The sequence below is a fragment of the Pongo abelii genome, chromosome 5 (genome assembly GCF_028885655.2).
Source record: "Pongo abelii isolate AG06213 chromosome 5, NHGRI_mPonAbe1-v2.0_pri, whole genome shotgun sequence".
NCBI lineage: Eukaryota > Metazoa > Chordata > Mammalia > Primates > Hominidae > Pongo > Pongo abelii.
Genome location: NC_071990.2, coordinates 29,090,692 through 29,116,860, shown reverse-complemented (window position 1 = coordinate 29,116,860; position 26,169 = coordinate 29,090,692). Strand labels below are relative to the sequence as shown.

Sequence of the window (26,169 nt, the reverse complement as noted above, 5' to 3'; positions counted from 1 at the left end):
AAAGACACATGCACGTGTATGTTTATTGCAGCACCATTCATAATAGCAAAGACTTGGAACCAACCCAAATGCCCATCAATGATAGACTGGAATAAGAAAATGTAGCACATATACACCATGGAATACTATGCAGTCATAAAAAAGAATGAGTTTATGTCCTTTGTAGGGACATGGATGAAACTGGAAACCATCATTCTCAGCAAACTAAAACAGGAACAGAAAACCAAACACTGCATGTTCTCACTCATAAGTGGGAGTTGAACAGTGAGAACACATGGACATAGGGATGGGAACATCACACAGTGGGGTCTGTTAGAAGGTGGGAGGGCTAGGGAGAGATAGCATTAGGAGAAATACCTAATGTAGATGATGAGTTGATGGGTGCAGCAAACCAGCATAGCACATGTATACCTATGTAACAAACCTGCACGTTCTGCACATGTCTTCCAGAACTTAAAATATAAAAAATAAAATTAATTTTGCCATGTAAGGTAATATATAATAACTTATCCCAGTGATTAGGGTGTGATCATTTGAGAGAAGGAGAGGAAGTATTTAGCCTGCCACACAAATTATTAAATTTGGAAGGAATGATGGAACTTTAAGAATCATTACTTGGAAACCACTATAGTAATAATTGTTTCTAGGAAGGAATATTAAGGGATGCTTACTAATAAAACTAGTGGATGAAAGCTAGTTAAAAAACAGGATGCTACCTAATCTCAACATACTTCCCCACGTGACACTTATATATTACTGAGAAAAGCACTAATTTCTATAGTAAAGATGCCTGGCAGATACAACATTAACCGAGTAATCAAAGCCAATATTGCCCATAACAGAATAAAGACATATGTACATACTGATAGGATGCACTAAGGAGAACACAATCGCACTTTTGTGGTATTCCTGACAGAAATTTACAGGGCAAAAGAAGCTGATGCTTCAGTGCAGTTAGTCATCATTCCTATCTGGGAAAAAGCTGGCTTTACTGTTAGTTCTACAGTAAAATTGCTTGCCACATAAATTCATTTGTGCTTTGGAAATCCCAGTTCACAAACGTTGACATGAGGTTTAGGCCTGACAAGGGGAGCTTCTCAGGGCTTCTACTTTGCCTTCAGTGTTGCTGACATAGGAACGGGTCGTCAGAGCTAAAAATGTATCGTCCTTACCCTGATTTTTTCATATACAAGTTGCCAGAGCTTATGCAAGCACCTATCTCCTCCGTTCAGTTTGATAAAGTGAGAAAACTCATTCTTGTTGTTCTATTGCATAAAGTTTGTTTGACTGGTTTGAAAAGTACAAAACAATAAAAACAATAATATCTGTGGTACACTTTGGGGGAATTATTAGTAACTGATCACTTTCAGATTACAAATTAAATAGCACAGGTTAATATGACTAGGATTCAATATTAGATATCCTACAATTATAACCTTGCCAAGACCACCTCGATCATGGAGACGCTAACCCAGCAGCACTAGAGGAATTAAAGACACACACAGAAATATAGAGTATGGAGTGGGAAATCAGGGGACTGCCAGCCTTCAGAGCTGAGAGCCCTGAACAGAGTTTGACCCACATATTGATTGACACCAAGCCAGTGATAAGCATTATTTCTATAGATTATAGATTAACTAAAAGTATTCCTTAAGGGAAACAAAGGGATGGGCCGAAACAAAGGGATGGGCTCTGGCTAGTTATCTGCAGCAGAAACATGTCCTTAAGGCACAGATTGCTCATGCTGTTGTTTGTGTTTTAGGAGTGCCTTTAAGCGGTTTTCTGCCCTGGGTGGGCCAGGTGTTCCTTGCTCTCATTCTGGTAAACCCACAACCTTCAGCATGGGCATCATGGCCATCACAAACATATCAAGGGCTGCAGAGATTTTGTTTATGGCCAGTTTTGGGGCCAGTTTATGGCCAGATTTGGGGGCCTGTTCCCAACATAACCTCCCAAAAGAAAACAAAAAGTCTACACATATAAAAGAAAATGCATATATTTTGCAAGAGAAGAAGGAGAAAAGAGCACAGAAAATTAAAAAGCCAAAAAATATTTAGAGAGTGAGAAGTGATAAAAATAAAATGGCAAAATAGGACTTTCCAGTGCCAGTTGGCTCCCTAGGTCAGACTCTATAGTCCCAAGACCCATGCCAGTACCCAAGGGCCTAGCCTCCAGACCAGCACATATAAGCTGGGCCCCATAAACCCAGGCTCCAGACAAGCCCCTAAGGCAGCAAGTTCCACTCTAGAACCAGGCCAGTTCCAGGCTTCAGGTTGATCCCCACTGCTCTAGGTTCCACTGGACCTAAAGTTCAGGCCCACACCAGTAGCTATCACCTCATACCTCACACCAGTTAGATCTATTATGAAAAACACAAAGGATAACAGGTGTTAGGAAGAATATGGAGAAAAGGGAATTCTTATACAGTGTTTTTGGAAATGTAAATTAGGACAGCCATGAGGGAAAACACTATGAAGTTTCCTAAATAAATTAAAAATAGGGCCAGGCGCAGTGGCTTACGCCTGTAATTCCAACACTTTGGGAGGCCGAGGTTGGCAGATCACCTGAGGTCAGGAGTTTGAGACCAGCTTGGCCAACATGGTGAAATCCCATCTCTACGAGAAACAAGCAACGGGGAAAGGATTCTCTGTTTAACAAATGGTGGTGGGAAAACTGGCTAGCCATATGCAGAAAACTGATACTGGACCCCTTCCTTATACCTTAGGCAAAAATTAACTCAAGATAGCTTAAAGACTTAAATGTAGAACCCAAAACCACATAAACCCTAGAAAAGGACCTAGGCAATACCATTCAGGATATAGGCATGGGCAAAGACTTCATGACTAAAACACCAAAAGCAATGGCAACAAAAGACAAAATTGACAAATGGGATCTAATTAAACTAAAGAGCTACTGCACAGCAAAAGAAACTATCATCAGAGTGAACAGGCAACCTACAGAATGGGACAAAATTTTTGCAATCTATGCATCTGACAAAAGTCTAATATCCAGAATATATGAGGAACTTAAACAAATTTACGAAAATAAAACAAACAACCCCATCAAAAAGTGAGCAAAGGATATAAATAGAAACTTCTCAAAAGAAGGCATTTATGGAGCCAACAAACATATGAAAAACAGCTCATCATCACTGGTCATTAGAGAAATGCAAATCAAAACCACGAGATACCATCTCACACCAGTTAGAATGGCAATTATTAAAATGTCAGGAGACAACAGATGCTGGTGAGTCTGTGGAGAAATAGGAATGCTTTTACACTGTTGGTGGGAGAGTAAGTTAGTTCATCCATTGTGGAAGACAGTGTGGCGATTCCTTAAGGATCTAGAACCAGCAATACCATTTGACCCAGCAATCCCATGACTGTGTATATATCCAAAGGATTATAAATCATTCTACTATAAAGACACATGCACATGTATGTTTATTGCAGCATCATTGACAATAGGAAAGACTTGGAACCAACCCAAATGCCCATCAATAATAGACTGGATGAAGAAAATGTGGCACATATACACCATGGAATACTATGCAGCCATAAAAAAGAATGAGTTCATGTCCTTTGCAGGGACATGGATGAAGCTGGAAACCATTATTTTTAGCAAAATAACACAGGAACAGAAAACTAAACACCGCATGTTCTCACTCATAAGCGGTAGTTGAACAATGAGAACACATGGACACAGGGAGGGCAACATCACACACTGGGGCCTGTCACGGGTTCAGGGGGAAGGAGAGGGAGAGTATTAGGACAAATACCTAATGCATGCGGGGCTTAAAACCTAAATGACAGGTTGATAGGTGCAGCAAACCACTATGGCACATGTATACCTATGTAACAAATTTGCACATTCTGCACATGTATCTGAGAACTTAAAGTAAAATAAAAATAAAAATAATGAAAAATAAAAGATTTCATAAGAACTTATAGGAGAAACTACATCGGCCTTAGGGTAATTAAAGATTTGCCAGGACACACACACACACACACACACACACACACACACACATACACACACAAGAAATCCTGTCTCTACTAAAAATACAGAAATTATCTGGGTGTGGTGGTGCTCACCTGTAGTCCCAGCTACTCTGGAAGCTGAGGCAAGACAATCGCTAGAACCCAGGAGGTGGAGGTTGCAGTGAGCCGAGATCCCACCACTGCACTCCAGCCTGGGCAACAGAGTGAGACTCTGTCTCAAAAAAATTAATTAATTAATTAATTAATAATAAATAAAAATAGAACTGCCATATGACCCATCAATCACAATTCTGGGTTTATATCCAAAAGAATTAAATCACTATGTTGAAGAGCTATCTCCACTTCCATGTATATGGCAGCAAATTCATAATAGCCAAAGTATTGAATCAATCTAAGAGTCAATCAATGAATGAGTGAATTTAAAAAGTGTAGTTTATATACAATAGAATACTATTCTGCCTTAAAATAAGAAGGAAGTCCTAATATTTTCAAAAACATGGCAAACCTGAGGACACTTTGCTAAGTAAAATGAGCCGGGCACAGAAAAATAAATACTGCACGATCTAATATGTGAAATCTACATAAAATGAACTCACAGAAGCACAAAGTAGTAGAATGAGGCTTGTCAGGGGTTAGCAGCGGAGGGAGGGAAAATGGGGAGATGCCAGTCAAATGGTACAAAGTTTCAGTTAGAAGGAATAAATTCAAGAGATCTATTCTATAGTATGGTGACTATAGTTAATAATACTGTACTGCATACTTGAAAATTGCTAAGATAACAGATCCTAAATGTTCTCACCACAAAACAGGTAAGTATGGGAGTTAATGATCTGTTAATTAGCTTGAATAATAATTGCATAATTATACATACATCAAAACTTTATCCTGTATATCATAAATAAATACAACTTTTCACTTATCCTTAATAAAGATGGAGGGGACATTTGAGTAGATGAGAAACCAGGATGCTACAGGAAGTGTTACGAATCATAAGATTTCCATAGTACGAAATAGTTCAAAGAGCTAAGCTATGTTCTTTAAGTTTTAAAAAATTTGTTTTTATGTGATGTTTTACCCTATGTGGTCTCAATTGTTTACTAAAAGTTATTTTACATACATTATTCTTGGTTCTTCATTTCTTGGGTAAGCTTAAGGACAAGGGCAAATGACTCATATTTTTCATGCCTAGTTAGAAATAAAGGAAGAGTCACAGATGCAGAAAGAAGATAAAGTCAGCAGAATCAATGCAATTGCAAGTCACACTAGAAATTGGAGGGAAGTTCCGAGATGCGTTTTTATTTTTATAATTTAGGAAATAGTGTGTGAATCAATCATATCCAAATCTCACAGGCCTCAAAAGCTACAGCTGACATTCCAGTTATAGAGAAAACTCAGGCATTGCAAGTACGTTACATTATACTGAATTCTCCTTTAGTCTTTTTTCCACATCATTTGACTATAACTGTCAGTTTAAATTGCTCTAGGTATAACGCAATTATTTCAGATGAAGATGGTTGACAATAATATATAGAACAAAATGATAACTTCTATAAAATATATTTCTTTATTTGAAACCATATATTGACATTCCTAATATACTTATTAACTATAAATATTCAAATTAGAACAAGCTTAAAAATAAAAATAAACTAACATTTTCCATATAACAGCTTTTATCATAAAATTTTTCCAGTATATTTAAACATAAGTCTTTTATACACCCATTGACTTCAAGTCATTTTCAGAGCCTCTCTATTTGCCTCAAATGTTCTCCATAGCTCTTTAGGTAATGCAGTTGCTCCAAGCACTTACCTCACCTAAGTATACCTAGACGGTGATGACCATTTCTTTATAAGCTACATAGATCAGCTTTACCAGCTCCTTTCACCTCCAATATCCTTCTCACTGCCTTGTAAAAAAGAGGGATCTCAGATGCCGACTTCTGCTACACTGCTTCAACATCTCTCTTGCTACAATTCATAAAACTTATTGTCTTACTATTGATATTGGATATCAAAGAATATGGACCAAAATTCCTCTCAAAATTTACATCCAACAAAAAATAACTAGTGTTGGAGGAAAGGATTTGAAGTATTTTGTTGTGTATTCAACTAAACTAAAGATAGAAGACAAAAGTATTCTGCCTAAACAGCAAAAAATTAAAAGACATATTCTAGATATTTTAAAATTGAGAGTATCATCTTTTCATAGGAATTATAACTTCACTTTTATCAATATTTACAACAAATTTCATGCCTTATTTTTAATCAGGAAAAGTCTGTATTGGATTCATTAGGTTTGTGCCATGGAAAAACATCACTATAGATGTTTTATCTTGATTTTACATAGCTGTTTTCTCCACAAGTGAATGGTATTTAAGCTGAATGTGTTTTATTCCTACCTGTTACCAGGAACTCCACGACTTTGTTAGAGTACATGCTCAGCAAGTGCTAACGGAGTGAGTGAATAAAAGAATGGTTGATAAATGAACAGATGGATGAATCATTGTGAGGAGAGACTCCATTATATTGTTAATATCACACATACACAGGCTCACTCCCACCCCCTTAGTCTCTTCACTACCCCTCTTACATCTTTGTTTCTGAGGGTGTAGACTAGAGGGTTAAGACTAGGTGTAACAACAGTATAAAAGAGAGCAATGAACTTGCCTTGATCTTGAGAATTCCCTGATGGTGGCTGGAGATACAAGCACATGGCCGGAATGAAAAAGAGAGATACAGCCATAAGATGAGCTCCACATGTTCCAAACACTTTCTGAAGCCCAGTGGTTGACTGCATCCTCAGTACAGCCTGGACAGTGGCACCATAGGAAGTGAAAATGAGGGTGAGAAGTACCAGAACAAAAATGGAGCTTGTGATCATGAGGGTCAGTTTATTTTCACGGGTATTGACAAATGATAATCACAAAAGTGCTGGAACTTCACAGAAAAAGTGATCTACTTGGCGATGTCCACACAGAGGTACCCAGAAGGTGAAGGAGGAATGAAGTGCTGAGTTTGTAAAACCACTTACCCAAGAAGCCACAGCCAACAAGCGGCAGAAACGAGGGTGCATGAGGACAGTGTAATGCAAAGGTCTACACACAGCTGCATAACGATCATAGGACATCACCACCAGTAGGACACACTCTGTGGTTCCCAGTGTGAGAACAAAGTAAAGTTGAACCATGCAACCAGCATAAGAAATGGTCTTTTCCAGACCCCAGAGACTGACCAGCAACTGAGGGATAGAGCTGGTGGTGTAGCAGAGATCCAGAAATGAGAGATTTGAAAGGAAGAAATACAAGAGAGTATGGAGATGGGAGTCCAGGTATGTCAGGATGATGATGAACAGGTTTCCTATCAGTGTCATCAAGCAGAAGATCAAAATAACCACAAAGAGAACTACTTCCAGATAAGGCCAATTAGAAAATCCAACTAAAATAAAGTACCCCTCAGAGCTAGCATTGACTTCTCCATCATCATTCATTTCCTATTACCTGAGAGAAAAAAAAAGTCAGGTAAACTCAAAAAGTAGTAAACAAATGCTCCAAAAAACATCAGGACACATAAAAAAAATAAAATCCAGTTTGAAGGGCTTGCCATCATTTAATTGTAGGACAATTTAACTATTAGTAGTAATGAACTTAACAAAAGAAGAATTATAAAGCTCATACTGATATAAAAAGTAAGAGTAAATAAATGAATGGTGAAGAAAAAGCTATTCCTTACAGTAGATCCCTAATTAATAAACATAGAAGGGATGATGGTGTTAAGAAAAACATAAATGACTGCAAAACTAGTGGATAAAAATTTGATGGGGAACAGGACATGGACATAGTCTAAAATATCTCCTCACAACTTTCTTGTTAATTTCAAACTGAAAAACAGTGAAGTTTACAGTAGAAAAACCTGGCAGACACCACCATAACCAAGTGATTTTATTGATCTTAAGATCACCTGTATTTGCACGAACCAACATCATGAGACAGATGAGATATGCTGCTCTGAACAGGACATAATGTCACTTCAGTGATATTTATGTTAAAAATACACAGACTAATTCTAATAATGAAGACACATGAGAAAAACTCAAATTGAGAAAAATAGTTTGCCTGTACAATTCAAAAGTATCAAGTTTAAGTAGACAAACAAAGGCTGTGGCACTGGTCCAGATGGAAGGAGACAAGTGAGACGTGATTTCTCAGTGTATGATCTGGGATTTTTTTTAAAAGTGGCTATTAACAAAATTATTGGGACTATTTAAGAAATCTCACTGTGGACTATGGATTAGATAATCATATTGTGCCCATATTAAATTTGCTGATTTGGGTACTGTGCAGGACTTAGGTAAAATAACATCCTTCTTCTTAGACAAGAAACATTGAATAAAGTATTTGGTGTAAATGTCTTGAATGGGCTAAATGCTCCAATTAAAAGACACAGATTGGCAAATTGGATAAAGGGTCAAGACCCATCAGTGTGCTGTATTCAGGAAATCCATCTCATGTGCAGAGACACACATAGGCTCAAAATAAAGGGATGGAGGAAGATCTACCAAGCAAATGGAAAACAAAAAAAGGCAGGGGTTGCAATCCTAGTCTCTGATAAAACAGACTTTAAACCAACAAAGATCAAAAGAGACAAAGAAGGCCATTACATAATGGTAAAGGGATCAATTTAACAAGAAGAGCTAACTATCCTAAATATATATGCACCCAATACAAGAGCACCCAGATTCATACAACAAGTCCTTAGAGACCTACAAAGAGACTTAGACTCCAACACAATAATAATGGGAGACTTTAACACCCCACTGTCAACAATAGACAGACCAACAAGACAGAAAGTTAACAAGCATATCCAGGAATTGAACTCAGCTCTGCACCAAGTGGACCTAATAGACATCTACAGAACTCTCCACCCTAAATCAACAGAGTATACATTCTTCTCAGTACCACGTCACACTTATTCCAAAATTGACCACATAGTTGGAAGTAAAGCACTCCTCAGCAAATGTAAAAGAACAGAAATTATAACAAACTGTCTCTCAGACCACAGTGCCATCAAACTAGAACTCAGGATTAAGAAACTCACTCAAAACTGCTCAACTACATGGAAACTGAACAACCTGCTCCTGAATGACTACTGGGTACATAACGAAATGAAGGCAGAAATAAAGATGTTCTTTGAAACCAACGAGAACAAAGACACAACATACCAGAATCTCTGGGACACATTTAAAGCAGTGTGTAGAGGGAAATTTATAACACTAAATGCCCACAAGAGAAAGCAGGAAAGATCTAAAATTGACACCCTAACATCATAATTAAAAGAACTAGAGAAACAAGAGCAAACACATTCAAAAGCTAGCAGAAGGCAAGAAATAACTAAGATCAGAGCAGAACTGAAGGAAATAGAGACACAAAAACCCTTCAAAAAATCAATGAATCCAGGAGCTGTTTTTCTGAAAAGATCAACAAAATTGATAGACCGCTAGCAAGACTAATAAAGAAGAAAAGAGAGAAGAATCAAATAGACACAACAAAAAATGATAAAGGGGATATCACCACCGATCCCACAGAAACACAAACTACCATCAGAGAATACTATAAACACCTCTATGCAAATAAACTAGAAAATCTAGAAGAAATGGATAAATTCCTCGACACATACACCCTCCCAAGACTAAATCAGGAAGAAGTTGAATCTCTGAATAGACCAAATAACAGGCTCTGAAATTGAGGCAATAATTAATAGCTTACCAACCAAAAAAAAGTCCAGGACCAGACGGATTCACAGCCGAATTCTACCAGAGGTACAAGGAGGAGCTGGTACCATTCCTTCTGAAACTATTCCAATCAATAGAAAAAGAGGGAATACTCTCTAACTCATTTTATGAGACCAGCATCATCCTGATACCAAAGCCTGGCAGAGACACAACCAAAAAAGAATTTTAGACCAATATCCCTGATGAACATCCATGCAAAAATCCTCAATAAAATACTGGCAAACCAAATCCAGCAGCACATCAAAAAGCTTATCCACCATGATGAAGTGGGCTTCACCCCTGGGATGCAAGGCTGGTTCAACATACGAAAATCAATAAACGTAATCCAGCATATAAACAGAACAAAAGACAAAAACCACATGATTATCTCAATAGATGCAGAAAAGGCCTTTGACAAAATTCAACAGCCCTTCATGCTAAAAACTCTCAATAAACTAGGTATTGATGGAACGTATCTCAAAATAATAAGAGCTATCTATGACAAACCCACAGCCAATATCATACTGAATGGGCAAAAACTGGAAGCATTCCCTTTGATAACTGGCACAAGACAGGGATGCCCTCTCTCACCACTCCTATTCAACATAGTGTTGGAAGTTCTGGCCAGGGCAATCAGGCAGGAGAAAGAAATAAAGGGTATTCAATTAGGAAAAGAGGAAGTCAAAGTGTCCCTGTTTGCAGATGACATGATTGTATATCTAGAAAACCCCATCGTCTCAGCCCAAAATCTCCTTAAGCTGATAAGCAACTTCAGCAGTCTCAGGATACAAAATCAATGTGCAAAAATCACAAGCATTCTTATACACCAATAGCAGACAAACAGAGAGCCAAATTATGAGTGAACTCCCATTCACAATTGCTTCAAAGAGAATAAAATACCTAGGAATCCAACTTACAAGGGACGTGAAGGACCTCTTCAAGGAGAAATACAAACCACTGTTCAATGAAATAAAAGAGGATACAAACAAATGGAAGAACATTCCATGCTCATGGGTAGGAAGAATCAATATTGCGAAAATGGCCATACTGCCCAAGGTAATTTATAGATTCAATGTCATCCCCATCAAGCTACCAATGACTTTCTTCACAGAATTGGAAAAAACTAAAGTTCATATGGAACCAAAAAAGAGCCCACATCACCAAGTCAATCCTAACCCAAAAGAACAAAGCTGGAGGCATTATGCTACCTGACTTCAAACTATACTACAAGGCTACAGTAACCAAAACAGCATGGTACTGGTACCAAAACAGAGAGATAGACCAATGGAACAGAATACAGCCCTCAGAAATAATACCACACATCTACAACTATCTGATCTTTGACAAACCTGAAAAAAACAAGAAATGGGGAAAGGATTCCCTATTTAACAAATGGTGCTGGGAAAACTGGCTAGCCATATGTAGAAAGCTGAAACTGGATCCCTTCCTTACACCTTATACAAAAATTAATTCAAGATGGATTAAAGACTTACATGTTAGACCTAAAACCATAAAAACCCTAGAACAAAACCTAGGCAATACCATTCAGGACATAGGCATGGGCAAGGACTTCATGTCTAAAGCACCAAAAGCAATGGCAACAAAAGCCAAAATTGACAAATGGGATCTAATTAAACTAAAGAGCTTCTGCACAGCAAAAGAAACTACCATCAGAGTGAACAGGCAACCTACAGAATGGGAGAAAATTTTTGCAATCTATTCATCTGACAAAGAGCTAATATCCAGAATCTACAAATAACTTAAATAAATTTACAAGAAAAAAACAAACAACTCCATCAACAAGTGGGTGAAGGATATGAACAGACACTTCTCAAAAGAAGACATTTATGTAGCCAATAGACACATGAAAAAATGCTCATCATCACTGGCTATCAGAGAAATGCAAATCAAAACCACAATGAGATACCATCTCACACCAGTTAGAATGGTGGTCATTAAAAAGTCAGGAAACAACAGGTGCTGGAGAGGATGTGGAGAAATAGGAACACTTTTACACTGTTTATGGGATTGTAAACTGGTTCAAGCATTGTGGAAGACAGTGTGGCGATTCATCGGGGATCTAGAACTAGAAATACCATTTGACCCAGCCATCCCATTACTGGGTATATACCCAAAGGATTATAAATCATGCTGCTATAAAGACACATGCACACGTATGTTTATTATGGCACTATTCACAATAACAAAGACTTGGAACCAACCCAAATGTCCAACAATGATAGACTGGATTAAGAAAATGTGGCACATATACACCATGGAATAATATGCAGCCATAAAAAATGATGAGTTCATGTCCTTTGTAGGGACATGGATGAAATTGGAAATCATCATTCTCAGTAAACTATCACAAGAACAAAAAACCAAACACCGCATATTCTCACTCATAGGTGGGAATTGAACAATGAGAACACATGGACACAGGAAGGGGAACATCACACTTTGGGGACTGTTGTGGGGTGGGGGGAGGGGGGAGGGATAGCATTGGGAGATATACCTAATGCTAGATGACGAGTTGGTGGGTGCAGCGCACCAGCATGGCACATGTATACATATGTAACTTACCTGCATGTTGTGCACATGTACCATAGAGCCTAAAGTATAATAATAATAATAATAATAATAATAATAATAATAATAAAAATAAAAAATAAAAAATAGAAAATAAAAAAATAAAAAATAAATAAAAAAAAAAAAGAAAATGTGGCACATATACACCATGGAATACTATGCAGCCATAAAAAATGATGAGTTCATGTCCTTGTGTGGACATGATGAGTTTATGTCCATGTAGGGACATGGATGAAGCTGGAAATCATCATTCTCAGCAAACTATCACAAGGACAAAAAACCAAACACCGCATGTTCTCACTCATAGGTGGGAATTGAACAATGAGAACATTTGGACACAGGAAGGGTAACATCACACACTGGGGCCTGTTGTGTGGTGGGGGGAGGAATAGCATTAGGAGATATACCTAATGTAAATGACGAGTTAATGGGTGCAGCACACCAACATGGCACATGTATACATATGTAATAAACCTGCACGTTGTGACATGTACCCTAGAACTTAAAGTATAATAATAATTATTATAATAAAAGAACATTATAGCATTAAGGAAGAAACCACAATGTTAATGAACAATAGATAGTATTAACCCCACACACATTTTTAGACTTTTAACATCACAAATTGTAACAAACCAACATAAAAGGCAAACAATGAACTAAGAAAATACATATGAATTTGTATAACCTTGGAACACAAAAGTTTATACAACTTAATATGAAACTGAAACTCCAATACAGTTATGCATAGAATACAGACAAACAATTAACACAAAATAAAAAATTTAAAAGGAAAAAAAATGACCTAATAATTAAAAAAAAAAGTACTTGATGTAAAGGTACGTGGCATCTCCAACTTACTCTCAGCTAGTGTAGAAAAAGAGATAGATGATTGATTGATAGATAGATAGACAGATAGATAGATAGATATAATAGATAGATGATAGAGATATAGATAGATAGATAGATAGATAGATAGATAGATGATATAACAAAGCTTTGGGGGAAAATGTAAACTAATGCTCAATCTGGTTATAGGGTAAATGTCAGTCTTTGTACTACTTTTTTGCAACTCTTAGCTCTAAGTTTGAAATTTTACCATAATAAAAAGTCACAAAAAATAGAAAATAATTTTTTATCAGAAAATTTTTATTAAGAAAATGTGGCACATATACACCATGGAATACTATGCAGCCATAAAAAATGATGAGTTCATGTCCTTTGTAGGGACATGGATGAAATTGGAAATCATAATTCTCAGTAAACTATCACAAGAACAAAAAACCAAACACCGTATATTCTCACTCATAGGTGGGAATTGAACAATGAGAACACATGGGCACAGGAAGGGGAACATCACACTCTGGGGACTGTTGTGGGGTGGGGGGAGGGGGGAGGGATAGCATTGGGAGATATACCTAATGCTAGATGACGAGTTAGTGAGTGCAGCGCACCAGCATGGCACATGTGTACATATGTAACTAACCTGCACATTGCACACATGTACCCTAAAATCTAAAGTATAATAATAATAATAATAAAAAGAAAATAATTTTTTAATTTTATATTTTATTCATATATTTGCCTTGTAGAAAAATAACTATCGAGTTCTTCCCATTCATTTTATGGTGACTTCTAGGTAAATGGTAATTGAAAGAAATTTCTAACCTAGCTAAGGAAGATAATTTCCATAAAACACAAAATCTTTCTTTGTTAATGAATAAGGAACTTTAGTTTTCTTTTCAGCATTTTCAGGTTATTTTCATAAATGTGATTATAGAAAACATAACAATTGCAATCCCAATAATTTTACATATGGATGAAATAATATGTTGAAAATATTGAATTTAGTAGTGATTTCAAAATGTTCATGTAAAGTGGAAAAAATGTTTAGCTTCAATGGGACTACAGGCATGTGCCACCATGCCTGGCTAATTTTTTTTGTATTTTTAGTAGAGATAGGGTTTCACCTTGTTAGCCAGGATAGTCTTGATCTCCTGACCTCATGATCCACCTGACTCAGCCTCCCAAAATGCTGGGATTACAGGTGTGAGCCACCGTGCTCGGCCTTTTGATTTTTAAAAAGTGAAAGACTTATACAATCTGAAGAGTAATCAGAGTTTATTGTTTCTGACTTTTAAAAGCTGTCTTAATATATTAGTATTACCCCCAGTGACAAATTAAGCCATGGATGGATACTTCATATTTTATGTTGCCATTTTTCCTGACAGAGAGTGTGTTCCGTTCAGACAGAGTATGTTATATTTATACATGTTACCAAGAATTTCACAAACTGGAAGAGAGTACACATTCAATAAGATTTAGCCAATAAAGAATAAGTTAATGAATAAATGGACAGATGAACGAATGAGCCATTTTAAAGAGATATTAGTTTACTGTTCAATGTGACAAGTATGTAGACCTACAGGATAAATTAGATAATTTAGCGTCTTTAAAAAGTGTCTTTCAACCAAAAACTTATGATATATCCTTTACCATATAATAAACAATGTTATTCATTATGTTTGCCATTTTTCTTTGCTGTGACTATTTTTAGCTTCATTTAAGATTTATTCAATAACCAAAAACTTTTTTAGCCTAAGTCTTTGCAATATTGCCCTTCTCTTTCTGCATATATCAATAGTCAGTTCATAATTTAGCACATTGTTAGAAATATTTCCAACATTTTTGAAATAATCTCCTCATAACTATTCGCACACACATTTATTTACGTTGAAACCACAGTCCACAATTTTCACAGAAATAAAATATACAATTGTAAAAGACCAAAGTGGCACTAATCAGAAACTTTATCTCAACATAATATTTCAGAACTAAATAATAAAAAGAGCAACAAATGTGAGACTGAACTATTCTATGTTTTCTGAGCTGTTAGAAGAAAAATAAATCACAAAGAAGCAGGGAAACCACCTTTCAAGATGGATAAGACCCTAGGAAAAACAATGACAACAGCCAACATGATTTCCCTGTCACATCCCCCACTCCCACTCCAGTAGTCTCTTCGCTGCCCCTCTTACATCCTTGTTTCTGAGAGTGTAGATTAGAGGATTAAGACTAGGTGTGACAACAGTATAAAAGAGGGCAATGAACTTGCCCTGATCAGGAGAATTTTCTGATGGTGGCTGGAGATACATGCACATGACTGGAATGAAAAAGAGAGATACAACCGTAAGATGGGCTCCACATGTCCTAAACACTTTCTGAAGCCCAGTGGTTGATTGCGTGCTCAGTACAGCCCGGGCAATGGCACCATAGGAAGTGAGAATGAGAATGAGAGGTATAAGAACAAAGATGGAGCTCATGACCATGAGGGTCAGCTCATTTGCATGGGTGTCAACACATGATAAACGCAGAAGTGCTGGAACTTCACAGAAGAAGTGATCCACTAGGCGATGTCCACAAAGGGGTACCCAGAAAGTAAAGGAGGAATGAAGTGCTGAGATAGTAAAACCAATTACCCAAGAAGCCGCAGCCAACAAGTGGCAGAAACGAGGGTGCATGAGGACAGTGTAATGCAAAGGTCTACACACAGCTGCATAACGATCATAGGACATCACCACCAGTAGGACACACTCTGCGATTCCCAGTGCGAGAACAAAGTAAAGTTGAACCATGCAACCAGCATAAGAGATGGTCTTTTCCGGGCCCCAGAGATTCACCAGCAACTGAGGGATAGAGCTGGTGGTGTAGCAGAGATCCAGAAATGAGAGGTTTGAAAGGAAGAAGTACATTGGTGTGTGGAGATGGGAGTCCACGTATGACAGGATGATGATGAACAGGTTTCCTGTCAGTGTCATCAGGTAGAAGATCAAGATAACCACAAAGAGAACTACTTCCAGCTGAGGCCAATTAGAAAATCCAAGTAGAATAAAGAAGTCTTCAGAAGTTGCATTTTTTTTTATCATCATTCATCTTTTTCTTATACCTAAAGAAAGAATCACATAAACTCAAAGTCTGTCCATGCATTGTCAACCGCTCACTTGCAAACAGACTGAAGACAAAAGTATCCCACTTCCAGAGAGTGTGCACCATAATGGCAGTAGAATTTTTATACAGTTCCCTTTATATGCTTCATTGAGATATTTATCCAGCTACGGATACAAGCAATAACTTCTCAAGTTACTGAGTTCTTTTATATACATCCCTGAGTTAACATTTGGATTAATGAAGACTAAGATATTCCATAATCAGGAACACAATATTTATGAAAAATAATTTTTTACTTTAAAAAGTAATTTTTATATTTTCAGGCTATTTCCAATTTTGCAATTACAGAGAAAGGAATAACAGCAGTCTTACTGATCTTACTTATAGATAGGAATTTCCCATATTAAAAAGCAATTAGGCAGTCACTTTAAAATATTAACTGAAATCATTGAATATGATTATAGAAAGAATTAAATGCTATTTATTTATGCTAGAAGTTTATTTCTAGACAAATAAAATAATGCACAAATAAAAGTTTAAAGAGAATATGCACACACACAACAACTTATAAAAATTCACAATATACACAAAGCTGATTAATAAAGCAAAATAGAGTAATCGGTGATAGAATGCTTCCAAAGGTAAATGAGACTATATTACTGGAAGACATAAAGATTACAGAGTCTAACAAAAACATAGGTTGGTAAGAAAGAAATGGAGAGTGTTTGGATGCACAACAGTGAAGAGAGGTCTGAATGCGGTATGTGAAGTTGAAAGAATGTATAACAAGTTTGTTAGACAAGGACAAGAAGACTGAAACATGGTTTCTACAAAATTGTATATGCTTTAGGCCAATAACTGAACTATACTTTAAATTCTGAGTCACAATTTATAATTTGTATTTTCTGGGTTTTCCACAACTTTTAATGGAGCTTCTGAACAGACATTAACTAATATTAGTAGAAAGATACATGAACATTGTATAAAATCCAGAAAATTCATCTTGTAGTTATTTTTTAAAAATAAAGAAGAAATTCAAATGTGCTTTGATAGCTTGATTTTCAGTTGCTTATTTTCTCTTGCACATTACCAATCTTGCATGAGAAAGATAAACACTGTTTTATGATACAGTTTTTGCAATAAAATACAGGAACCCAGCATTTCAATATTCCTAAATAGTTTTGCCATCCCCCTTCTGCTCCCCTCCTGCCACAGCCAACTCTTCCTCTTATACTCTCTGATAAATTTGGCAAAAGAGGCCGGGCGTAGTGGCTCATGCCTGTAATCTCAGCACTTTGGGAGGCCGAGGCAGATGGAACACCTGAGGTCAGGAGTTCGAGACCAGCCTGACCAACGTGGTGAAACACCGTCTCTACTAAAAAATATAAAAATTGGCCAGGGATGGTGGTGGGCACCTGTAATACCAGCTACTCCGGAGGCTGAGGCAGGAGAATCGCTTGAACCCGGGAGGCGGAGGTTGCAGTGAGCTGAGATCACGCCATTGCCCTCCAGCCTGGGTGACAGAGCAAGACTGTCTCAAAAAAATATTATCTACACCCGACTCACCTTCAGTGTTTTGAAAAACTTTTAATAACTCAAATATTGTAATCTTGACTCTTGAAAAAGATGTAAGGAGTTGCCTAACTGGTTGAGTTACAACTGGAGAGCTAGGAACATTGAACTTGGGCCAAATCTGTGCAAATGCTCCAGACTGGTACAAAGATACTGTACATTTTTCCATATTGTTGATAATGGAATGAGCATTAACCTTTTGAGAAATCGTGGGAAAATTCCAAGAATTTTTTTAAATCTTCCTAAGATGAAAGGTAATATGCCATAAGATACTTGAACTCAAATGCTATGGATACTTTCGCTGATGCTGACCTAATTTTCTTTCCTAATGCAGCTGCCTGAGTTCCTTATTACAGTAATTAAAAGGTGGAATCTGATAACTATCTGTTGTATGACCCATCTTTCAGCGTTCCTCCAGAGTTGATAAAAGGGATAGGAAATAAGGGACAAAAAAAATACACCCAGAACTCATGTAGAGAAAAGTCTGCAGCTTCAGTTTTCTTCTTGGTGGAAAAGAGGGAAATGAAGACCCTATCAAATGTAGCTTTTATGAGTTGTAGAATAAAATACCTTCTCTCTTTTTTAAAATCAAATACTGTAGGGAAAATGGATGGCTGAGTGTCTCTTCCTTCCCCAATTATTATTGAGAGACATTTGCCAATTTGTGTCACATCCATTCCTTTATACTATATCTGGTTTGTTTTCTTAATTTTTCATTGACTAGTAATAATTGTCTATATTTATGGAGTACACTGTGATGTTTTGATGTATATATACATTATAGAATGATTATATTAAGCTAGTTAACATATACATCACCCCACAACCATCATATTTTTGTAGTAAGAACATTTAAAATCTACACTTTCTGCAATTTTGAAATATGGAAGCTGTCTACCCCTTAAGAAGTGCACCAACTTCTTTCAGTACTGACCTTCCTGTGTTTGTCCCTGTTCCCTGTCACTCTCTTCCTGATCTATGACCTCATCATGTATAAACTGATGAAGGGGCTCTCTGGTTGCCATACAACCTAAAAACATCAACCTAATTGCCTTCTTATAGCATTTTTGCCAATGTTTTAAATCTAACTATGAAGAACAGAGTCTGGAAATAACTGTGATTGTCATTGCTACAGAAAAGAGAGCCTGAGTTTGTCCAAAAGATCTGCTTTTTAACAGAATGTGGGAATACTTTAGGGCATTCAAGGTATCACGGGATGGACCCTTTATCCCACAGCAAATGTAATCTTTATGGAAACAAAAAGAATAATGGGATACTCTTTCATTGACTGCAGCCTTTGGGAGTATAAATCCCAAAGCTGCAATTAATGCCCTTCAAGGAGTTGTCCTGGTATGATGTTCTCAGTACAAAACTCTTCATAGAAATATCTTCAGCATGACGTTATAGTCTTACTGAGATGACAGTGAATTTATCACCAACAAACATGGGAAAAGATGGTGTGAGTTACATTTACAATGAAAGGAACAGGTTTTATTGAGCCGTCTGATTTTTTTTTTTTTTCAGTTTCCCATGGGGCTAAGGCTTAAATGTACAAGACAACTGGAAAAAAAGGAGAGATTTGAGAGTCATTCAACAGAAAAACTAGAATACATAAAGACTAAACTGTATATCTGTTCCTTATTAATGAGGGGCTCTTAGAGACTGACCTATATTATTTATGCCTTCCCAGTTGTCTTTTAAATTCAATTCCAAGATTTTTCCTGCAAAAGGTTAAAAAAATCTTAAATATTACTCCAATCTTTTATTATTTTAATTGACAAATAATAATTTTATATATTGATTAGGTACAATGTGATCTTTTGATATATGTATATGTGCAATATGGAATAATTAAGTCCAGCTAACACAGTCTCAGCTCACATACTTATTTTTCTTATAGTGAGAACATTTAAATCTACTTGTTTAAAGTCCCCCCTTTCTCCATCCCCTGCCCCTCAGGTAGCTATCATTCTACTCTCCACTTGTATGAGTTTATCTTTTTTAGATTCCACATACGAGTGAGATCATGTGGTATTTGTCTTTCTGTGCCTGGCTTCTTTCACTTCGCATAATGTCCTGCAGGTTCATGAATGTTGTTGTAAAGACAGAATTTCCCTTTTTTCTTTAAGGCTGAATAGTATTCCATTTTATATAGATAATGTGGTTCATATATATCACATTATATCCCTTTTATATATTTATCTGTTTATCCATTGATGGACATTTAAGTTCCTTCCATACCTCAGCTATTGTGAAAAATGCTACAATGAACATGGTAGTGCAAATATCTGTAGTGAATTCTTATGATTTTATGTTACCTCAGCGTTCATTTTCAATATATAGTTGAACTTCCTCATACCAGAAGCAGGACTTAGTCACCCTTATCACAATTTTGAGTTCTCCTCTCCCAGTTTCTCAAGGTGGTCAATCCAGATATTTGGCCTCTTGGTTACCACCTCCCTATGGGACACCTAGATACAACCTACTTGACTTATCCCACTGATCCCCACACCCCGCATGGACTGCAGATTTGCGGCAGTGAACATCTCTCAATACAACTTAACTCCCAAGAACTCATGCCTGCTTGCTCTAAACCCAGCAATCAGTTACTCCCTACTTGGATAATGCTGTGTACCCCAATAAGGGCTTTGGCTTTCTGGTCTGTCACTCACTCTCTCTTGCTACCCACCCACTGGGTGAGCATGCATGTCTCTAAGGGATGCCCTTTCTCCCATTAGGCCTGTGAGGCAAGTTGCCCTCTTCTCTCTGGAATCTTTAAGTAATAAAACTACTTATACTATTTTTTTTTGACGTGTCTTCTTGGCATCTCACCTAACTGACACACCTGAAATTAATTTTTTTTCTGGACAAGGCTCTCTTAGAGAGTGGCAATCTTGGTAGGAATGAACTGGACACACTAGTCAGACAAAAGCCACAATGGTGTCTGCCAGTGAAAACAAGTTTCCAGTGAGAGGGACACCTGGTCATAAATAGGATGGATAAGGAAGTATTCCATGAAAAGAACAGCGAAAACATCCACAACCACAACCACCTCCACTGGAGCCCATCAGAGCCAGGCTAGAGTTTCTAGCCACTCTTCAAAGAGACATTAAAACCAAATTAGAGGAAAATCTACCCATTTTGGTTTTTTTTTTTTTTTGAGATGGAGTCTTGCTCTGTAGCCCAGGCTGGAGTGCAGTGGCATAATCTCAGCTCACTGCAACCTTCACCTCCCAGGTTCAAGCAATTCTCCTGTCTCAGCCACCTGAGTAGCTGGGACTACAGGTGCAAACCACACCCAGCTAATTTTTTTGTAATTTTAGTAGAGATGGGGTTTCACCATATTGGTCAGGCTGGTCTCTAACATATTTTTAACATACAAATTTCAATCTCTTTGGCTATGTACCCAGAAATATAATTGCTAGATCATATGGTAATTCTATCTTTAGTTTTTTGAGGAATCTCCATGCTGATTTCAATAATGTCTGTATTAATTTACATTCCTGCCATTAGTATATAAGGATTCCCCACATCCTTGTCAGTACTTATTACCTTTTAGTTTACTGATAATAGTCATTCTAACAGGTATGAGGTGATATCTCTTTGTGGTTTTAATTTGCACTTCCCTGATGATTAGCGATGCTGAAACTTTTTTTATGTATCTATTGGTCTTTTGAAAGATGTCCATTCAAGTCCATTGCTCAGTTTTAAATGGGGTTGTTTTCTTGCTAACAAATTTGTTTGTATTTCTTACATATTTTGGATATATTAGCCACGTATGGTTTGTAAATATTTTCTCCCAGTCCATGGGTTGTCTCTTCAATCTGTTATTTACTTTGTTGTAGAGAAGCTTTTGGTTTGAGGTAATCCCATTTGTCTACTTCTGCTTTGGTTTCCTGAGCTTTTGAGATCATCACCAAGAAAGTATTGCCAAGATTAATTTCAAGGACATTTTCCCTATGTTTTCTTCTAGTAGTTTTACATTTTCAGGTCTTGCATTTAAATCTTTGAACCATTTTTAGTGGGCTTTTTACATATGGTGTGAGATAAGGGTTCAATTTCATTCTTCTGTATGTGTGTATTCAATTTCCCCTGCATCATTTATTAAAGAAACTGTCCTTTCCCCATAGTGCATTTATTCTTGGCATCTTTGGCAAAAATCAATTAATCACAAATGCATGAGTTTATTTCTGGGCTCTCTATCACATTACACTGGTCCATGTGTTTGTTGTTATGCCAGTACCTTTCTGTTTTGAATAATATAACTTTGTAATATATTTTTAATCAGGTAGTGCGATGCCTCCAGCTCTGGTCTTTTTGCTCAAAAGTGCTTTAGCTACTTAAGATTTTTGTCATTCCATATGAAATTTTTAATTGCTTTTTCTATTTCTGTGAAACAAAAAGGTCATTAGAACTTTTATAGGAATTGCATTGAATCTGTATACCACTTTCAGCAGTACAGACATTTTAATAATATTAATTCCTCCAATCCATGAACAATCAGGTTCTGGGCTTTTCTTTGGTAGGAGACTTTTATCACTGATTCAACCTCCTTACTCATTAGTCTTTTCAGATTTTCTATTTTTTCATGATTCATTGTTGTTATGTTTCTAGAAATCTAACCATTTCTTCTAGGTCATCCTATTTGTTGGTGTAAAATTGTTAGTGGTATTATTTTACGATCTTTTGTACTTCTGTAGTTTCAATTTTAATGTCTCCTGTTTCATTTATTATTTTATTAGAGTCTCTTTTTTTTCTTAGTTGGTCTACTAAAGTTTTGTCAATTGTTTTTATCTTTTCAAAAACTGAACTGTTAGTTTTGCAAATGTGTTCTTTTGTTTTCTAGTCTCTTACTTATTTCTGCTCCGATCTTTGTTATTTCCTTCCTTCTGCTAACTTTGGGATTAGTTTGCTCTTCTCTTTTTCTAGCTTCTTGAAATGTAACATTAGGTTGTTTGCTTGGGATCTTTCTTCTTTTTTAATATAGGCATTTATTACTATAAACTTTCCTCCTGCTAAGAACTTCTTTTGTTACATTCCATGAGTTGTAGTATGTTGCATTTTCATTTTCATCTGTCTTAAGATATTTTTAAATTTCCCTTTGATTTCTTCATTAACCCATTGTTTATTCAAGAGCATTTTGGTTAATTTCCACGTTTGTAATATTTTTAAATTTTCTCCTATTATTTATTTCTATTCATTTCTACTTTCATACTTTTGTGGTCAGAAAAGATACTTGATATGATTTCAATCTTCTTAAAATTGTTGAGTCTTATTTTGTTACCTAATATTTCATCCTGGATAATGTCCCATTTGCACTTGAGAAGAATGAATATTCTGTTGCTGTTGGATGAAATGTTCTATAAAGTCTGTTAGGTCCATTTGGTCTAAAGTGTATGTCAAGTCCAGTGTTTCCTTATTGATTTTTGTCTAGATGAAAAAATTGTTCATCATTACTAATCATCAGAGAAAGGCAAATCAAAACCACAATGAGATACCATCTCACACCAGTCAGAATGGCTGCTATTTAAAAGTCAAAAAACAACAGATATTGCGGAGGCTGCAGAGAAACGCAAACCCTTATACACTGTTGGTGAGAAGGAACATTAGTTCAGCTATTGTGGAAAGCAGTTTGGAGATTTTCCAAAAGAACTAAAAACAGAGCTACCATTAGACCCAGCAATACCATTCCTGCGTATTTAGTCAGGGGAAAATATATCATTATACCAAAAGAACACACGCACTCATGTTCATGGCAGCACTATTCACGGTAGCAGAGACATAGACCCAACCTAGGTGCCCATCAGTGGTGGATTGGATAGAGACAATGTGGAGTTCCGGCAGAGACCCGGGTGAGACGTTCTGACCCTGGGCCTGTGGAGGGGCTGGGGGTTCAGGACCTCCCGCAGCCTCTGCCCTGCAGGCTCCAGGCGCCCTCGCTGTGGCTCCCCTCGCGGGCCCAGGCCTGAAGGAGCCGCGAACCTCTCTTCCCTACCCCACCTCGGTGACTGATGGCAGTTCCTCTCCCAGCCCAGACCCCGCCGGCCTCCATGTCTCCCGGCCCAGCTCTGCGGGGCCTAAACTAAGCCCCTGCCGAGCCGCTAGGATGCAGCGCATTTGGGTGGCTGCGGGCGTGGGGGGCCGGGAAGCATGGCGACCTCACCAACTAGCAGCGGAGGCCATTAGGGTGTGGGGGGCGCGGGAAGGGTCGCCTGCCACCAGGGCACGGGCAGATCGGACCGCTGTGTCCCAACAGGGCTTGACCGACCTAGTCCTGACGACAGGAACAACGGCATTAACGGCCGGAAAGTGAGCGGTGTCCCAGACAACGACGGATAGCGGCCATCTGGCCACTGGTCTTCCTTCTCTACCAGACCTGGATGTGGGAAGAGAGAAGTGATGGAACAACAGGCACATTTGGCGCATTGGAGATGCCCGCTACCCTTTGGGAAGATTGAATTACCACCGTTTATAGAAGGCCTGCGTGTGTAATGTGAGAAAGCGGGTCTCAACTGCCCCCGCCCCAACTTTTAGATAGAAAACATTTGCCACATTTAGCCCTTCTAGATGGAAAGAGGTTGTGATGTATGATAGAGTTAGAAAATCACACATCTTAAAAAATAAAAAAATAATAAATTCTCATTTGTTCAAAAAGAAATGATAGAAAATAGATGTCTTCTGGAAATGGCTTTTCGCAATGGAATTGTTGGACCACCTCTGGAAGCCACACCAGGAGCGACAGACACATCCACGTTTGTTTGTTCAGTGGGTTAGAGGGCATGAAGAAGAAGACCTGAGAAGGAAAAGAAGAAGGTTCTGTGCCAGACTAGTCATATTCAGAAGACATTCTCATATTCTTTCCATTGTTTTGTGTGCATTTTATTCCCTACTACTGTATAGATCATTGACAATGCTACACTTTTTTGAAATGTCTAGTGTTTCTAGATGTTCTGACGTGCCTGATATATGTTTAAACTAGAAGTAGTAAAATAACACATTTTTTTAAGTATCTTTTTGTTAAAATTCGAATGAAACGTTGTTTTAGGGGGAATGGCCAAACCACAAGTTGAGTAATATGCATTGTATTATGCACCAGTTTAGGAGAGGAGGAGGAGGAGGCTGTGCAGAGAGCTCTGTGCCACCAGTGTGCTTACAGTGAGGCAAGATTAACCATTATATCTTGTGTTTGTGCATTTTGTTTTACTTATCTGTCTATAAAGTGTATATAGAGGAAAACAAGTCCTAATTTATACCTAGTATTTCTAGATGTTATAGAGGTTGCCAGTGAATTACAAAAGTAGAGTTAGTAAACTAACATTTTTGTACATTTTGTTTTTAAATTCCCAGGGAAGATTGTCTTCTGAAAACTTGAGCATTCTTGCCCACTGGGTTGATGATGGAGATGGCCAGAATGTTCACATTTGGAAGACTCCTTCAAATTATAACTATTGTTACATGTATGCAGTTTATTCAAGGCTGCAGTGTACATAGTGGACAGATTAACTTCTTACCTGAAACCTCTAGTCTATTTAGATGTTTAGAAGGGACTGATGTATGTTAAATGTAGAGGTAGTAAAATTTCACTTTGTAAATGTCTTTTTGCTGAAATTCATAGGAAATACTGTATTTTGGAAATCGAATTGTTAAGCCATCTTTGTGAGCGGTATAGTACTGTCTATACTTGCTCAGTAGTTTAGAGGAGCTGTGACGGATGAAACTGCAAAAGGTAATATGCTAGTGTGCTCATACTTGCATATTTTCAGGCACCATTTTTCTGTATGTTTTGTGCATTGTGTTTTGCTCTGTATATAGCGCATATAATGAACAAATGAGTCCTAATTTTGCAACATCTAGTCTCTAGATGTTAAAGAGGTTGGCAGTGTATGACAAAGTACTTAGTAAAATTAGCACTTTTTGTAAGCTTTGTGTTGAAATTCATAGGAAACCTTGTCTTCTGTAAATAACTTTTGGATATAAATTTGTTCAACCATTTCTAAAGCATGACACATGCCTATACTTGTCTACTGAAATAAAGGCAGAGAGAAGAAAGGAAGGACTACTTCAAGGCCAAAATGGTCATGTTTAGAAGATACCTCAGATTATAACTGTTGTTATGTGTGTGCAATTTTATTTAACAGTGCCATGTACATGGTGGACAAGTTATATGAAATATTTAATCTTTCTAGATATTTGGAAGTGCTTGGTGTGTTTAAAAATAGAAGTAGTAGAATAACACTTTTTGTAAATATCTTTTAAAAGTAATGAGAAATACTTTTTGGAACTGGCATTG

At 37.2% G+C, this 26,169-nt stretch overlaps 1 protein-coding gene, 1 long non-coding RNA gene and 1 pseudogene across 2 annotated transcripts; 1 reads left to right on the top strand and 2 right to left on the bottom strand.

The window, feature by feature from the left end:
- Positions 1-6,554: 6,554 nt before the first annotated feature.
- LOC100938173 (olfactory receptor 2J3-like) lies at positions 6,555-7,490 on the bottom strand (annotated as a pseudogene).
- Positions 7,491-14,113: 6,623 nt separating this feature from the next.
- On the bottom strand, positions 14,114-19,058 carry LOC100939678 (olfactory receptor 2J2). Its single transcript, XM_054557326.2, has 2 exons — positions 18,814-19,058; positions 14,114-16,305 (listed from the first exon to the last, which is right to left on the bottom strand). Exon 2 carries the CDS (start codon positions 16,286-16,288, stop codon positions 15,350-15,352), a length of 939 nt encoding a protein of 312 aa, XP_054413301.2. The 5' UTR covers positions 16,289-16,305; positions 18,814-19,058; the 3' UTR covers positions 14,114-15,349.
- A 2,588-nt stretch (positions 19,059-21,646) lies between these two features.
- LOC129059911 (uncharacterized) lies at positions 21,647-25,877 on the top strand. Its single transcript, XR_008526094.2, has 3 exons — positions 21,647-23,883; positions 24,136-24,372; positions 24,535-25,877. It is a non-coding gene; the product is annotated as an uncharacterized LOC129059911 (long non-coding RNA).
- The last annotated feature ends 292 nt before the right edge of the window (positions 25,878-26,169 follow it).